The following is a 17,362-nucleotide window of genomic DNA, read 5'->3' as shown; positions in this document are numbered from 1 at the left end:
ATCTCAACATTCACAGTGTGTAACTGCAGAGTCCAGTACTGAAGTGTCAGAAAAATGTTGTCTTTTTTTGCCTTCACACCACAAATCCTTGCAGTTCTCCAGTTCATGTTTGATATAGGGAGATAAAAGAAGCTAGCTGTTTTACAGCTATTTCATTTGTTAACACTTGTGTTGGGTAGATTGTTTTGTCCCTTGAGAGAAAACTCACGAGTGTAACATCCACAGCATTTGTACAATATTGGTTTTCTACAGAAACATACAAGCAGATCAGTTTTCTATAGGAATTTATTTCTTCAAAACAGAGTCTTGAATACAGGACTAGGCAGAGGGGAAGGAAAGAGAGAGAGAGAGTACAGGCTGCTCAGTTTCTCTGTTGTAGTAGGTTGTGAAGAAACAATGGACATTCAGTACAATCACCAGGTAACGTGCTTGGTACACTGAAGTTTGACGGTGACAGGCAGCCAAACGACTTTGACTCCTTCAACTGCCAACAATATCCTGCACCAGATAAGAGTTATGTAAACAAAACTGACCACTTTGGTGAAAAATACCCCATACCTATACCTAATGATTGACTGAACATGGAAATGATGAAGAAAAAAAAAAAGACCAGGCCAAGTGGTCATTACCTCCTTGCTGCAGTCAAACCCAGATAACCGGAGTGATGTCCAAGACAAGTACAGACCAGTGCCATGATTGTGACTTCTTAGTTCTTCATTCAGGTCATGACTTCTTTGCTCTTCACTCCGGTCAATCACTTTACATGTACAATACTGCCAATGGATTTTTCTGGTTTATCACAAAATGGGTTTAAACTTTTTCCCCCCAATGAATTGAGACTAAAATGCTTAGAATTAAAAAGTGAAAAATAAAAGGTGAAAAAGAAATATATGCATATATCAAATAAATAATGGTAATATAATGCACATGATTTGTCAAGTACGACTCGAAAACTACATGCATGGACCATGATTTAAGACATGGTAATATGAAGTTTTCCCCCGCATCCAGTATCCATGTCTGAACTGAATGATGATTAAAAGAAAAAAGTGCACTGACATTTGTGACATCATACACAGTCATATCCCAGCTCCAACAGTTATCATCAGCACCAACACAAAATACAAACACTACAGAGGAAACCACCTGTAACAATGACACATAGATGTGCAATCTAAAGATGTTCAACTTCTAAACAAATACAAATAACTGCTCAAGAGAACATTGCCAGATTAGGTCAAGTCATTCATCTAGAAACTTAGAACCACTAAAAGACAAATCTTGACATGTTTTTGAAGCTGACAGAATCCCTCAAAACACGTACTCTATCAGCAACATTTTAAAAATGATGATCTAAAAATGGTAAATAGATGTGTTAAAAATCCAAACATTCTTCAATGTGTTGGCTGCACCAACATAAGTTGTCTGAAATGATCTACTGTGAGAGGCAGGCTATAGTGTACTCGATTCACCTTTTCTAGATGTGTTAAAAAATAGTTTTATTCAGCCCCAGTTTTACCAGTGCAATTCAATGTCAACCAAGTTTATATTCAACTGAAAAATTAATAAAAACTCTTCAGCAGTGCCTTGGATACATAATATAAAGAACATGGTCTTAAATGAACACTGCTTTTTCAGATGCTGTGAGAAAGCAGGCGAGTTATGGCTATATCCATGAAGTGTATTCTGTAACCATGGTCTATACTGTAAAGTCTGTTGGCTTATCTCTCTTTAAAATTAAAAAAAAATATATATATATATATAATGTAAGGTCTAATTGTAAGCTTGTGTAGGATTTGGAATGTTGAAATGAGGTAAAGGAAAATTAAGATCAAAGCACCCTTTTCATCGCACAAAGAGAGGCAACTCCTTGCAAATACATATACTACTATGTTTGGCCAGCTACTGTGTTTCCCCCTGTGTTTTGTAAAAAAAAAGGAAAAAAAAGTAACTACTGCCTGATAGTTTGATCAGGAATATGGGTACCACTGATATTAGTATACTGTCAGAACAACAAGAATCAACACTCTTGCCACAAATACCATTTTCACAACTCACTGCCTACATCAGGTCAGCAAACATAACCAGAAGATAGATGACAGCTGTAGCAATGTAGAGTACAATGTTTTGGACTAACACTGTTGAAATGTTATTTCACACGTACATGAGATTACTTTCAGAGCTAACCCTAAAAAAAAACCTTTTTTTTTTTCAAAACAGCAACAACAATTAACAGACATAATAAGTTTTCCTACAGTAAATTAAAGAAAGCAGTTTATGAATATTATGTTGGTAATTTTCCCAACTGAAAAAAAACACAACAAAATCATTAAAAAATTGTCATTTTTGTTTCGTTATTAAAACTTCCCCTGCATGCAATTGTACCCATTAACATTTGCTAAGCCTTGAAAAGACCCGCACACTGGAATGGTTGGGGGTAGAACCTGAATTTTTTATGGACAGATTTGGTGAAAAAAAAAAAAAAAAAAAAAATAAAAACCAGCTTTTCAGCAATGATAAGTCACACAAACAGTCTGGTAAAACATAATTCTAAAATATTTGTTAATATTCTCAGTCCAGTTCTTGTAGAAATCCAATGTACTAACACTGGTTCAGCTTGTGATAAATAAGACTTTTTTTTAGCAAGACAAAAATCTGTAATCCACAATTTGTAGAGGCTATCATTAACTGAGTCAACGTCCATCAAAATGTCCGACACCAAACCTGAGTTGCCAATCAACAAGGTTCCCACAACCTTGGAAGTCTAAGTCTTGGAAAAACAGGCAAACCATTTCACCACTTCCACTGCCCCCCCACCCCCTCCCTTTTATTCTTTTGTGTGAGCAAATCCATAACCAATACTGTAAGTGGTGAGAGGTATCAAAGAAAATTCCAAGACTTAGCTTGAATGGTAAAACATTTACGATGACTTTGCAAACCCCTGAAATGGTCTATGCATTTTGTTTACACTACTATTTCTTTAAGAAAAAAAAATCAGGATTTCTGTCAACTATCAACTCCCTTCCTCTCTAACAACCCCCCCGCGCCGCACCCCCCCCCCCCCCCCCCCCCCCCGAGATAAAAACAAACAAAATAACAACTAACTCTTGAGACAATTAATTCATTTACCCACAATGGAATTGTGTGGTGCCAAGAATTCAAGTGGATGCCTGCAGTGGTTTTCATACACAACACAAGCAGTAGCTATACCTGTCAAGAGTGCTCACATATGGAACATACAATCCTCAGTTTCAATGTCAACAACAATGAAAAATCATCCTAGCATCCATATACAGAGACTGGGAAAGAAAAGAAGAAGAAACAAAAAAGTATGATAGAACTGCTGCAGTATTTCCACTGTGGCTGACATTAAAAGTCATCCCCAATCACTTCTGGAACCACATTACACCCACCCATACCCACACACTACTTATAGCACTGAGAGGACTGCTGCAGTTAACACACATACCAACGACATCAAGAGCATTGCTGCAAAACTTCACAATGAATATGTATATAAATATAGATATATACATAAGTCAATCCCCCACCCAATATGTAATCACATGGTCATACATATCCCCTCTTTCTCCTTCTCACATACACTTTAAACATCAATACACATGCTGCATCCCTGGAATTCCGCAGTCATCTTCCCAGAGTCTGTCACACATGCACAGACAGACAAGGACACAAACTCGCTGACACAAACACGTGTTATTTAACAATAATGAACAATACTTAAAGCAGCCAGGTGACAGAGTCAAACCTGACCTTCTGCTTTGCATAAAACCTGTGAGCATCAGTAAAAGGTCCCCCCCAAAACCACATGCTAGACAGAATCTCCTATATTCACGGAAAGGGACATGCACATCTAAAACAGTGGATGACACTAAGAAAGTGACAGTATATGTAAAGCTCATGATGATAAAAAGTACATGCAGACATTAACACCACGGTCTGAACAGAATGACAGACTCTTTAATGTCCATAATAGAGGATGCGTAAAGACCTACAACTTGTGCACAGTCCTGACAGAATCTTTAACACACATGGTAAAGATACGTACATATACCTGCTCTTTGAGGGAAGGGAAATGGTGGGTGAACAGTACACAAATTATTGCAGGGAAGAGGAAACATACAGATTATTGCAGGGAGGGGGAAGCTTGAGAGGAATAAAATATTGACTCAAGGTCATGTATCTAAGATGAATCTGCGCCAACATGAACACCAGTTAACCTCGACTGCTCTGATGGGCATGCTCACTGGTGAAGAACTTATTTCAATGTGATGTGATCGGGCACACACTGTTCTTTGTCATGATTTCTTCCACTGACTGTCATTCAATCATTTTGCCCATTGCTCCTGGTGGAGCATAGGCCATCGACGACCCCTTGCCATCGCACTCTGTTCTGGCCATTCCAGTCCAGTTGGTCCCTTGCTGCTTCAGCTCTGCCTTGGTATCTCGCCTCCAGCTGTTGCGAGGGCGGCCTCTTTTCCTCTTTCCCTGCGGGTTCCAGGTCAGGGCTTGGCGTGTGATGCTGGACGCTGGCTTCCTGAGGGTGTGTCCAATCCAGCCCCACTTCCTCCTGAGTATCTGCTTGGCCACTGGTACCTGTCCCGCTCGCTCCCACAGATCTTCGTTTCAGATCTTCTCCTGCCATCGGATCTTGTAGATGTGCCTCAGACAGGTGTTGAAGAATGTCTGAATCTTCTGCTGCATCGTCTGTGTTGTCCGCCATGTCTCACATCCGTAGAGCAGAATTGACTTCACATTGGAGTTGAAGATGCGGAGTTTGGTTTTCATACTGATTGCTCCAGATGCCCAGATGTTCTTGAGCATGATGAAAGCTGTTCATTGACTGTACTATCACTTTATAGGAAAAATGGTTAAACCTTCCAAAAATGCATATACTCACTGCAAATCAACTCTGTGCCATTGGCTATCGTTACTCTGCAGTCAAAGGATCGATAAACATTAATGTACATATCCCATGATCTCTCCTCTCAAAAATGAATCCATTATTCAAACTATGAAAGCTCAAACCATGAAAGCTAACAATGAATATCCACAGACTGAGGACAGAAGATATAATACATACATCCAATGTACAAAAGCGTAATCAACAGATGGCTGTGGACTATCCAATCAAAGACACAGGGCACGGCGCATTGCCAATCACAGTGATGTGTGCTATTTCATGGCACACCTCTCTGCACCAACCTCAAATCAACCACTGTCATCCATTTTCTGCAGAACAATCTGGAAAAAATCAATTAACAACATTTTGTTTCAATGCAAATTAAATTTTAAAACCACAATCACAACGACATCACGTTTATGAAAATGTCAGAACAAAGTTTCATTTCAAAGAAACACAAGACTGACAAGAGTTACCAAGAGCAGAGCTAGCACAGTGCAGCCAGTAAAAGAGTAAGTCACAATGGTGTTTATTGTGGATGCCTTGGAAAAAAGTTTACAGTCCACAATTGGCAGAAATGTGACACAGCATAAAACCCCCCACAAAAAAAACAGTATCAGGAATGGAGTTACAAAAACACTGGGTCCAAGTGCAATTTTGTTTACTTAATACAAATGTAATACAGTCTTTATGATCTTTAATCATTTTCTGAAACAGCTCTTTAAAAAAAAAAAGAGAACTGATTTTAATACTGCACAATCTGTTTGCATGCTGGTGTGACTGGTTGGTTGGATGTTTACATTTCAGTGATGCCACTGCTGAGTGTGTGACTCTCCACTATGAAATGAGTCTAATGTCACCATTTAGCATGATTCCTTACAAAACATTTCAATCCTCTTTGCAAAACTGAAAACTTGCTTTTAAATGAAAACAACACCTGATCTAGTTTCGTGAAGAAGTTACTCCCCTTCAATAAACTGATAAAACCTAAGGTAAAGAATGCAGAATTTCTTTAAAAGAAGTTCTCATTACAAGTCTTTGAAAGGCACTTTTATACTGGAATTCAAACTGGTCCCACAAAATGTATCCAAATCTGAAATTCTATAATTCTACATTCACTCTCTTTTAGGGGGCTCTAGTGCCTTAAAAATTATATCTGATTTCATAATGGAGAGTCACACGTCTGAGCAAAAACACAAAATGATTTTGAAGAATACACACAACCATTAATACTAATAATTTCAATTTAAAGAAAAAAACAAAAAACAAAGGCGCACAATGTAGAAGAGACCTCCCCAATCCCCTCCAACATGCAAGAAATATACTGCAGTGGCATGAACACTGCATCTCTGCCCATCTTTGTTGTTGTTGTTGTTGTAACTTCTCTTTTCAGTGTTTCTGTTCATTCTCAGAAAAAAAAAACAACAAAATCACCACCACATGACACAAGCTGCACAGCATTATTCATCATTCCCAACTCTTTCACCATCATCAAACTCTTTGATTGTAGATCACAAACCACACCAGCAACATGCTAGTAAGTCTTTCTCTCCACGTCATTTCATTCACAAATTCCTCTATTATATAGTTATCTCTTTCTCTCTTTTCTGCTGTCACATTCACCACCGACCCTTCCTTGTCAACTGTCTTTTACCATGCCCTTTATTTCAATTCCACAGGTGTCTACTGGTTCATCCTCTTGTTCCCTTTCTTCTCTTCAGTCACCACGGTCTATAACAGTGCTTTCTTCTCCTTGATTCCAATCGTATCAGTCACATGTCTCCTTGTAGAGTTTTGGTCCACTCCTTCACTTGTGGTCCACTAACCACCACTTTCCTTTCTTCACATCTGATTATCTCCATCACAACATCTGCAGCATTCCATCAAACACCTCATCACAACAGTTAACAGTTTAGATCACACCAGATGAACGCCATACAACACATATCAGAACACAACAGACAAACCCTACAAAACACAGTGAACACCTCGTAGAAGACGTATCAGAACACACCAGATGAACCACACAAAAAACACTGCAGAACGGCAGACTAAATCCCAGCACCACCAGCCACGTCCATTTTGACCAAGTTGAAAGAAACTATTGACAGTGCTTTCCATGGAAAAACAACACTGTTTATGAGGATCTGAGCAATAAAACTGTCAGTGGAAACCCCTCAAAACTCTGAAGAATACGTGCACCGTTTGGGATGTACACTCTCATGCTGTACATTTGTTTTCGGAGCATTTTTTTTCTGTGCTAGAGAATGACAGTGCAGCTAAAAATTTACATCTGTCTTACCTGCGTTCAATGTGTTGATTGTGTTCCAAACACTTCTCTGCCATGCTAATTGTAGCTGTTGTTGCTGATACAGCAGTTCAGTTCCTATGCCACACAGTGAGCCATTCACCTCTCTATTCCAGTCAGTACCATTCCCCAATACTGTAGCTTGGAAACAGGTCTGCATGCGATACTGTCATGCTCGCTGCTTCTTTTGTCCATCACACCGCTCACTGATCTTAACAGGTCTTTTTCTCATCCTGTCATTCCTTCTCCAGTAATATCATTCACAAATCCATTTTCTCCATACACATCGTTCACAAATCCAGTTCCTCATTTCCCTCCAAGCATATCTTTCACTGATTCTGCTCACTCAGTTCTCTCCTTACACAATTCATGGATTGTGTAAACCAGTTCTCTCCTGTTACACACGATTGTGTAAACCAGTTCTCTCCTGTTACCCATTAATTTACCCTGTTATTCAATTTTCTCCTCTTATCTCATTCACTCAGATCATTCTCAGCTTTCTCTTTGTTATTTCATACGTTAATCTGTGTTGCTTAATTCTCAATTATGAATCCAGTCATTTAATCCTTGTTCGCTGATCTGGTTCCTGAATTCTCATGAAGTAATTTGGTCACTCAAATCTCATTCACTAATCCTGCTCATCGATTCTCTTTCACCAACTATGTCAATTCTCACTCACTAATCTGGTTCCTCAATTCTCAATCACTAATCCTATTAATATAATTTTAAATCACAAATCCTATTGTTCAATTCTCATTCACAAATCCTGTTCATCAATTCTCATTTACAAATCCTGCTACATAATTCTCATTCATTATTCCTGTTACTCAGTTCAGCCACAGTTCCTCAATTCACATTCTTCACTAACCTGGATCCTTAATCCTCAACAATCCTCGATTCTCCTTTTCTGCTCCAATTACTCATCTCCTTCCTGTCATGTGAATCACTTGTCCTGTTTCCCTGTCACAGGCTTCAGTCCAGCCTGGCTGTCATGTCAGAAGATACAAACTAAACAATATAATAACACCCGTCTCAATTCATACCTGCTATATAGAGGATTTCTGCTCCTTTCATGCAGTGATCATGACTTTTCGTCATCTCATTCACAGATCGTGGGATTACCTAGTTTTTATTTGCCCTCTCATTAAAGAATAAGAAAAAGAACCACGTCATTTAGATTATCTGTTATTTTACAATTCATGTTTGATAGCTCCTTTATCATTTCATTTGCTGTTTCATCACATCAACTTTCTATCACCCAACTCAGAAATATACCTAGTTTGGTTCTTTCTTGTTCACATGCTGTTCACAAGCTCTGTTGCGTCTTTATGTGATATCTCATTTATTCATCCAGTAATTCAGCTCTCTCCTGTTGTATCATCTGCAAAATGTTGCTCTGTTGTTGTTGTCATGTTGTTTATCACTGCTGCCTGGCAGTTTCCTTCTCTGTGTGGACGAGTTGGCACTTTGCCAGCACAGAGTCATCAAAACTCAAAATCAGCGGTGGCCATGTCTATTGCCCATCGGAACTTGTCCCGCTGGGTCTTGTTGTAGATTTTCTCGATGGGCACTTCAAACTTCTTGCACCTGAAAACGGTGAAATACAAATATTTACTGGGATCATGCAATAATAGAGCATGAGGTATTTGCACAGTGCAACTGTAACACTAGAGCAGATTCTGAAGCACAAAGAATACAATTATGCACAACACACACACACCTACATGCACAAGCACTCCAACACATACAGACACAAATATCCACACATGCATGCATACACATTCACTCTCACACATAGACATTCTTACACACACACACACACTCTCACAGGCAAACACACACACATAAACACACAATCGCTCCCTCTCTGACACACAAAAAACACTCCAAATTTCTGTTTACTGGAGAATATATCAAACACAAGAAACTCCAAATTTCAGTTTACTGAAGAATGTAGAGTGATGGCCTAGAGGTAACGCGTCCGCCTAGGAAGAGAGAGAATCTTGGTTCGAATCACGGCTCAGTCGCCCAAATCCCTCCCCCCTCCACTGGACCTTGAGTGGTGGTCTGGACACTAGTCATTCGTATAAGACAATAAACTGAGGTCCCATGTGCAGCATGCACTTAGCGCACGTAAAAGAACCCATGGCAACAAAAGGGTTGTCCCTGGCAAAATGCTGTAGAAAAATCCACTTGGATATATGTCACCGCTCAAAGGTATCTGAAATATTAAGCACATGCATGTGGAAATGAAGACAGGTGATTTGTAAATAAGTATATGCCTTAAGGAGAGAGAGAGAGAGGGGGAGAGAGATATATACATATATATAGAGAAATAACATTAAAGCCATGTCCTTAGCGATGGCACAGTGGACCTGGTCTACATATGACACATGGATATAGAACACTCACACACAAACACACACATACATATGCTAACACCTACATCACACACACACACACACACACACGTGAACAGCACAGATAAATAAAGCACATACCATGCCACACTGATACGGGGGTCCAAATAGTTCAGCTTGGATGTGCCCAGAGCAATCTCCTTGTTTTCATCCTGGACAAATTGATACAAAGTTTGCTGTCATTGTAAATCAACATAACACAGCGTTTAACATTGTCAGAGTAAACCAACATAGTCACCAAGCAGCGGCCTAGTGGTAACATGCCCAACTAGGAAGTGAGTGTCTACAGGTTCGAGTCCCATATGCGGATCAGGATTTTTACTACGTACCTCCACTTGACCTTGAGTAGTGGTCTGGGTGCTTGTCTTTTGGATGAGACCATTAACCAAGGTCCCATTTGTAGTGTTCACTTAGCACAGATAAAAGAACCTGTGGCATCAAAAGTTCTGTACCTGGAAAAATTATCTAGAAAAATCCACTTTGATAGTGCAACAAATAACACTTGCAAAAAAAAAAAAAAAAAATATATATATATATATATGGGTGACACTGCACCAAGATAAGTCACTCTCACATGGCTAGAGTAGCCCAAATTTCACACAGAGAAATTGCTGTCAGAGTAAGCTGCAGTTGTAAGAAGATGTCTTTCATACACAATGCATGTACTTCCTAATTAAGAGGATCAGTTTTCTGCACTTTTCTGCACACTGTACGTTTGAAACTTTCTGCATACAGCAAACAGATCCATTCAACACTGTCCCTCCATTGCAAAAAAAATAAAAGAAAAAAAGTTGTGCATTATCTACCGGACATTATGGTTAGAGTGACTGTAATTTTTAGTGATGCAATTTTCCTGCTTCCTGCCTGTTATCACCTACACACGAGCCCCCCCCCCCCCCATCCCCAACCTCCACCCATCCCTCACCCTTCCAAACCCTTCTGCATCATATTACTATTAACAAAATGGAATACAAAGGACAGAGAGGGAGAGAGAGAGAAGGACAGAAAACAAGAAAGACATGACAAAGTGACAGGTCAGCAAATCACAGAAGTGAGAACAGACTAAGAAATCATCAACAACAAAAAAAGGAACAGATTAATAAATAAACAAACAAATAAATGAATAAATAAAACAGGAGAAAGGTTACAGAATGGTAAAATTAGAAGCAGCATAACCAGAAGAAGAAAAAAACCAAACAAACCCTTAGTTACACATAAAAAAATGACAAATAAAACAAAAAAATGAACAAACAACTCCAGGTAAGACAGCCATTGAAAAGAGGCAGGCAGACAGGTGAAACAGGCACAGCAAAAATAAAAGACAACAGACAAACATAAGAATAGATAGGAAACACAGACATATGAAACAGGCAAGACAGAACAAACAAGGTGAAACAAATAAAGATAGGAGGCAAACAGACAGACGGACTAGCAGGCAGGCGGGCAGACAGACAGATAGATGGACAGGCAGGCAGACAGAACAGTGTACCTTGTCTGTGGCTTGCACCTCCAGCTTAACAAGCTGTTCTTCCAGCCGTGTCAGTGCTTTTTTCTTCTTTTCGTACATTCTGACAACACACACACACAAACATACACAAGAGCATATAAATATATAAACAAACACATGAGCACACACACAAGCTCACACAAAAACACACACACAAATGTGAGAATCAGAATACATAAATATACTATGCATTAAAAGCTGGTTCAATCTATCACCCCCCCAAAAAAAACAACAAAAAAACGAACCAAACAAACACTGAAAGAGAACTTTGTTGGTTTGTTTCTTTTTACATTTCCCAGTTAGCAAATTCACATAAAATATAGGATTACTGTGTGCTTGTGTGCTTATGTGTGGATGCACATAAAGGGGATAACAGCAAAAGCAGGTCTGTATATATGACCTGGGGGATATTTAAAAAAACAACAACAAAAAAACCTACCTGATTCCCATCCTTAACCCACCAAAGGGTTGACTCATTCTGCTATACGCCAGACTATTGCACATGCACCAGTTTGAACATTTCTGCTTCAATACCTTATTCATGAAACTGGTTTTTCCACCTTTCCACTAAAAGTAAACAATCAGGGAAATGACATGATAAACTTGTGGACAATTCATTGATGAAGTTTGGCTGCATTTCAAGCATTTTCAAGTACATTTTTGCCAGTTCTGTTATAGTATAGCCAAAAAAGTTGAGCTTTACTACTCAGCATCAAACTGTTCAGAGATGTATACACTTCTTTCGATCCTGACAATAATATATAGAACAACTGTTGAAAGCACTGGCAAGAGATGCAGTAAGTGAATGATCTGTGTGAACGGCTGTTCTTTTAGTTTTTAAAATCATCTTAAAGTTACTGTCAAAACCTTCCAGGTAAGTGGGGAAGGTTGCACAAGTTGTCACTGTTACAGTGCTGAAAAAGGTTAAAGGTCCCACAGCCTTTCACAGCCCCTGGGGCAGTGAATTCATGTCCACTGTGTCCAGGGCTCAGCACTGCAAGGCAGAACCTAATCCTTACCTTCCACTGTTTTAACCTTCCCCAACCAAAGTCAGATACCCATTCACACCTGGGTGGGGGGAGGAAAATCAGAGTAAAATGCTTTTCTCAAGGACACATCTTCATGCCAAAACAGGTCCTCAAACCCTGATTACTGGTGAACACTAGAAGTGCAATGCCCGATTCTGCCATGATTCCTGCTGAAGGTTAACACTGAAGTCCAATGCCTAACTGATTCTGCCATGATTCCTGCTGAAGGTTGACACTGAAGTCCAATGCCTAACTGATTCTGCCGCTGCTGAAGGTGAACACTGAAGTCCAATGCCTAACTGATTCTGCCGTGATTCCTGCTGAAGGTTGACACTGAAGTCCAATGCCTAACTGATTCTGTCATGATTCCTGCTGAAGGTGAACACTGAAGTCCAATGCCTAACTGATTCTGTCATGATTCCTGCTGAAGGTGAACACTGAAGTCCAATGCCTAACTGATTCTGTCATGATTCCTGCTGAAGGTGAACACTGAAGTCCAATGCCTAACTGATTCTGTCATGATTCCTGCTGAAGGTGAACACTGAAGTCCAATGCCTAACTGATACTGCCGTGATTCCTGCTGAAAGGCTGCAAGCAAAGCTGAAAGGGGACTCACGTTCTGGCCTTAGCCGTCTTGGTGGCCTTGTAGTCAGCCTTGACCTCCTTGATTTCTTTCTTCACCTGCTTGATTTCTTTCCTCTTGGCCTGGATCTGCACACCAACCCTGAACAGCTTTCAATGTATTTCTAATGATCAACACTCAGTGACCAAACACAGGACACCACTGATCTTGAACAGCTTTCATTGTATCTCTAGTAATCAACACACAGTGACCAACACATCAATTTGCATAAGACTAATCTTGAACAGCTTTCACTGTATCTCTAGTGATCAACACACAGTGACTTAACACCAGACACTACTGACCTTCAACAGCTTTCATTGTGTCTCTAATGATAACACACAGTGACCAACATATCAATTTGCATAAGACTAATCTTGAACAGCTTTCACTGTATCTCTAGTGATCAACACAAAGTGACTTAACACCAGAAACCACTGATCTTGAACAGCTTTCATTGTGTCTCTAATGATAACACATAGTGACCAACATATCAATTTGCGTAACACTACACTTTAACAGTTTTTATTTATCTCTAGTGATCAACACACAGTGACCTAACACCAGACACCGCTGATCTTGAAACAGCTTTCATTGTATCTCTAGTGATCAACCCACAGTGACCTAACACATCTGCCAGCATGCTTCTTCTACTTCTTCTGCCTCTGCATTCATGAGCTGCAACTCCCACATTCATATGAATCCTCAAGTGGGCTGTTACGAACAGAATAAGACAGGCAATGACAAAAAGTTTTATAAATAAATACACACAAATCTAAATCAGTCAACTTGACACATCTTAAAACGAAACAAACAACAACAAAAAACCCAGCATTCCCAATCTTAATACACAACTTGACTTTTTTGTCGCCAGGTAACATCCATCTTACGGAAGTGACACACATCATCACTGTTAATAAGGAGTTGAATACAGACATCACATGGTGTATTGTAATTAAACCATAATCATACTGACTTCACATAATGTCTTGTAAACATACCAAAATCATACAGACTTCACATGGTGTAATGTAATCATACCATAATCATACAGACTTTATATGGTGAATTATAATCATACAGACTTCACATGGTGTATTGTAATCATACCATAATCATACAGACTTCACATGGTGTCTTGTAATCATACCATAATCATACAGACTTCACATGGTGTATTGTAATCATACCATAATCATACAGACTTCACATGGTGTAATCATACCACTATCATAGACTTCACATGGTGTCTTGTAATTAAACTAAAATCATACAGACTTCACATGGTGTAATGTAATCATACCATAATCATACAGACTTCACATGGTGTCTTGTAATCATACAGACTTCACATGGTGTCTTGTAATCATACTAAAATCATACAGACTTCACATGGTGTATTGTAATCATAACATAATCATACAGACTTCACATGGTGTATTGTAATCATAACATAATCATACAGGCCCCAAATGGTGTATTATAATCATACTATAATTATACAGGGGGTTAGGGGGTGCACGGGAGGGGTAATACTTCTAGAAGGGTGGCTTGTCACGCTCTTCCGGGAGTGGTTCGTCCTCTGTTGGTCCCCACCGGCACCCAGCTCTCACCTATGGGTCCTAGAAGCTGCTAGCATGCGGCAGCGCCCAACCCCCGGGCAACAGCTTTGACAGGCTGGCTAAACTAGGTGAGGGTAGCCGACGGGTCTCAAACCCTCGGTGAGTTAGGGCCTGTCTACCCAAGCATGTGAAGACTGGATCCGGCGGACTCTGCGGAAGAAACCTTCATGGTTCAACGGAGAGGAAGGCGGTTGCAGCAGAGCACTGTGGAGTGCTGAGGGCAGGATGAGGCACACAGGACATCCTGGTCATCCACTGCATCCGTTTCCATCTCCAGTCGTCTTGACCTCGTCTTGCCACTGGATACGGTCTCAGACAAGCTAGTGAGGTCGACAGGGCGCAACTCCTCCTCACTATAAACAAAGTCATCGTGCAAGTCATCAGTCATCCTTCATCCCATACCATCATTTTCCCCAAGCCCTGTGGCAACAGGTGAGCGACGAAGTGACAAGTGTGGTGGCAGTTGTAGCTGTGGACCTGCACAAAGGCGGCTCAGGCCATAGGGTCGTTTTTCACCGACTGGAGCAGCGGTGGAGATCGGCAGCCCCCTGAGCGACTGAGCAGCCCTCTTCAGGACAGCACTGCTCACCTCCATGGCATGAGGAAGGGGCTAGAAAAAGTGCCCTAAACATTGCCTGCTCCACACCACCCTAGTCAGCATACCGCGGCTGACAGGGACCCTACTCAAGCGGTCGACACACAAAGGAAAGAAAGAAGAAAACAAGGAGCACCCCATTGACCATTGCCACATGGAATGCGCGTACGCTTCTGGACAGAGGCGACTCAGACAGACCACAGAGACGCACAGCACTCATTGCGAGTGAACTAGCCAGGTACAACATCGACATCCCTGCCTTAAGCGAGACCAGACTGGCAGAAGAAGGCGAACTCTGTGAGCGAGGCGCAGGCTACACCTTCTTTTGGAGTAAGAGAGACGTGAGACTGGAGTTGGCTTTGCAGTGAAGACAACCCTCATTGACAAGCTGGCTGGCCCCCCAAAAGGAGTGAATGATCGCCTGATGACGATGAAACTCCCTTTATGCAACGGGAAGAAGTTTACCACCACTGTCAGCGCCTATGCGCCCACCATGACCAACCCGGATGAGATCAAGGACAAGTTCTACGAGGACCTGAACGCTGTCATCACTGCTGTTCCCAACGCAGACAAGCTCATCATTCTTGGTGACTTTAATGTGAGAGTTGGGCTGTGACAGCACCTCCTGGAAAGGCGTGATTGGGAAGCATGGGGTTGGCAACTGTAACAGCAATGGTCAACTACTTCTCCAGACATGTGCCGAGCACAACCTTCTTATCACAAACACCGTCTTCTGCCTCCCTACCCATAACGGGACGTGATGGATGCATCCTCGCTCTGGGCATTGGCATCTCATTGACTTTGTCATCATCAGGAAGAGGGACAGGCAGGACATACGAGTTACGAGGGCCATGTGTGGCGCCGAGTGCTGGACAGACTACCGCCTTATCGTCTCCAAACTCAACCTCCGCATCCAGCCCAAGAGACGGCCTCAGGGCATGAAAGCACCCAAATGCCTGAATGTCAGCAAGCTGGAGCTAGGCAACATCAAGCAGAGCTTTGCTGACACCCTGGAGGAACACCTTGAGTCCACCGTGCTGGACAACCAGAATGTGGAGGCAGCATGGGGCGCACTGCATGACACAGTGTACAACACTGCCATGGAGTGCCTGGGGCCTTCTGCCAGGAAGCTCAAAGACTAGTTTGATGAGAACTGCACTGAGATCAAGCAGCTGCTGGAAGACAAACGCCAAGCCTACACCTGAAACTGCGACAGATGCAGGATTCCTGGTTGAGCAACAAAGCTGATGAGATCCAGGGCTTTGCAGACAGGAACGACATGAAGTACTTCTATAATGGCCTAAAAAAAGTCTACGGTCCCACCACCTCCGGATCTGCTCTACTCCTCAGTGCTGATGGTTCTACCCTGATCACTTACAAGGATGGAATCCTTGAGAGATGGGCTGAACACTTTGACAGCGTACTGAACCGCCCCTCCACCATCAATGATGAAGCCATTGACCGACTCCCCCAGGTGCCAGTCAGTGAGTCGTTGGATGCCATTCCAACTTTGGAGGAGACCCAGAAAGCTATCCGTCTGCTATTCAATGGCAAATCCCCTGGCTCAGACTCCATTCCAGCTGAGGTCTACAATGAAGGTGGTATGGCGCTGACTGAGAACCTTCATCAGCTGTTCCAGCTCATCTGGCAGCATGAGGCAGTTCCACAGAACTTCAAAGATGCTTCCATCATACACCTGTACAAGCGCAAAGGAAATCGTCAGGCCTGTGACAACCATCGTGGAATATCCCTGCTGTCCTTTACAGGCAAGACTCTGGCCAGAGTGCTACTCAACCGTCTCATAGCACACCTTGAGCAAGGTCTCCTACCAGAGAGCCAGTGTGGCTTCCGGAAAGAACGCGGGACTATCGACATGGTATTTGCTGCCAGGCAGCTCCAGGAGAGGTGTCAGGAACAGAACGCCGACCTTTACTCCACCTATGTCGATCTGACCAAGGCCTCGATACTGTTAGCAGAGATGGCCTTTGGAGAATCATGGCGAAGTACAGATGTCCCAGAAAGTTCACCATCATACGGCAACTACACGATGGGATGCTGGCCCGAGTCCAAGACAACGGAGAGACCAGAACCATTCCCTGTCTCCAACAGAGTCAAGCAAGGGTGTGTTCTTGCCCCCACCCTGTTCAGTCTCAGGTTTTCAGCCATGCTGAGAGACGCTGACATAGGCATTGGCATCAGGTGCCGCACAGATGGCTCACTCTTCAACCTCAGGAGGCTTCAAGCAAAAACTAAGGTGAGGACAGACACCGTCAACGACATCCTGTTTGCTGATGACTGCGCTCTCAACGCTGCCTCCGAAGCTGACATGCAACACA

General features: G+C 41.8%; 1 protein-coding gene across 1 annotated transcript in view; it reads right to left on the bottom strand.

Moving 5' to 3' along the window:
* Positions 1–267: 267 nt before the first annotated feature.
* The window catches only part of LOC143286073 (DNA topoisomerase I, mitochondrial-like), a 45,947-nt gene continuing 28,852 nt past the window's right edge, over positions 268–17,362 (bottom strand). Inside the window, exons 16-19 of the mRNA XM_076593639.1 lie at positions 12,804–12,898; positions 11,142–11,220; positions 9,734–9,804; positions 268–8,819 (exon numbers count right to left, since the gene is read on the bottom strand). Coding sequence (XP_076449754.1) covers positions 8,717–8,819; positions 9,734–9,804; positions 11,142–11,220; positions 12,804–12,898 — 348 coding nt within the window. The 3' untranslated portion in view covers positions 268–8,716. The remainder of the gene's footprint in view (positions 8,820–9,733; positions 9,805–11,141; positions 11,221–12,803; positions 12,899–17,362) is intronic.

Source organism: Babylonia areolata, chromosome 9 (genome assembly GCF_041734735.1).
Source record: "Babylonia areolata isolate BAREFJ2019XMU chromosome 9, ASM4173473v1, whole genome shotgun sequence".
NCBI classification, from domain to species: domain Eukaryota; kingdom Metazoa; phylum Mollusca; class Gastropoda; order Neogastropoda; family Buccinidae; genus Babylonia; species Babylonia areolata.
The sequence above is the reverse complement of the archived record's forward strand: the minus strand, read 5'-3'. Positions and strand labels throughout refer to the sequence as shown.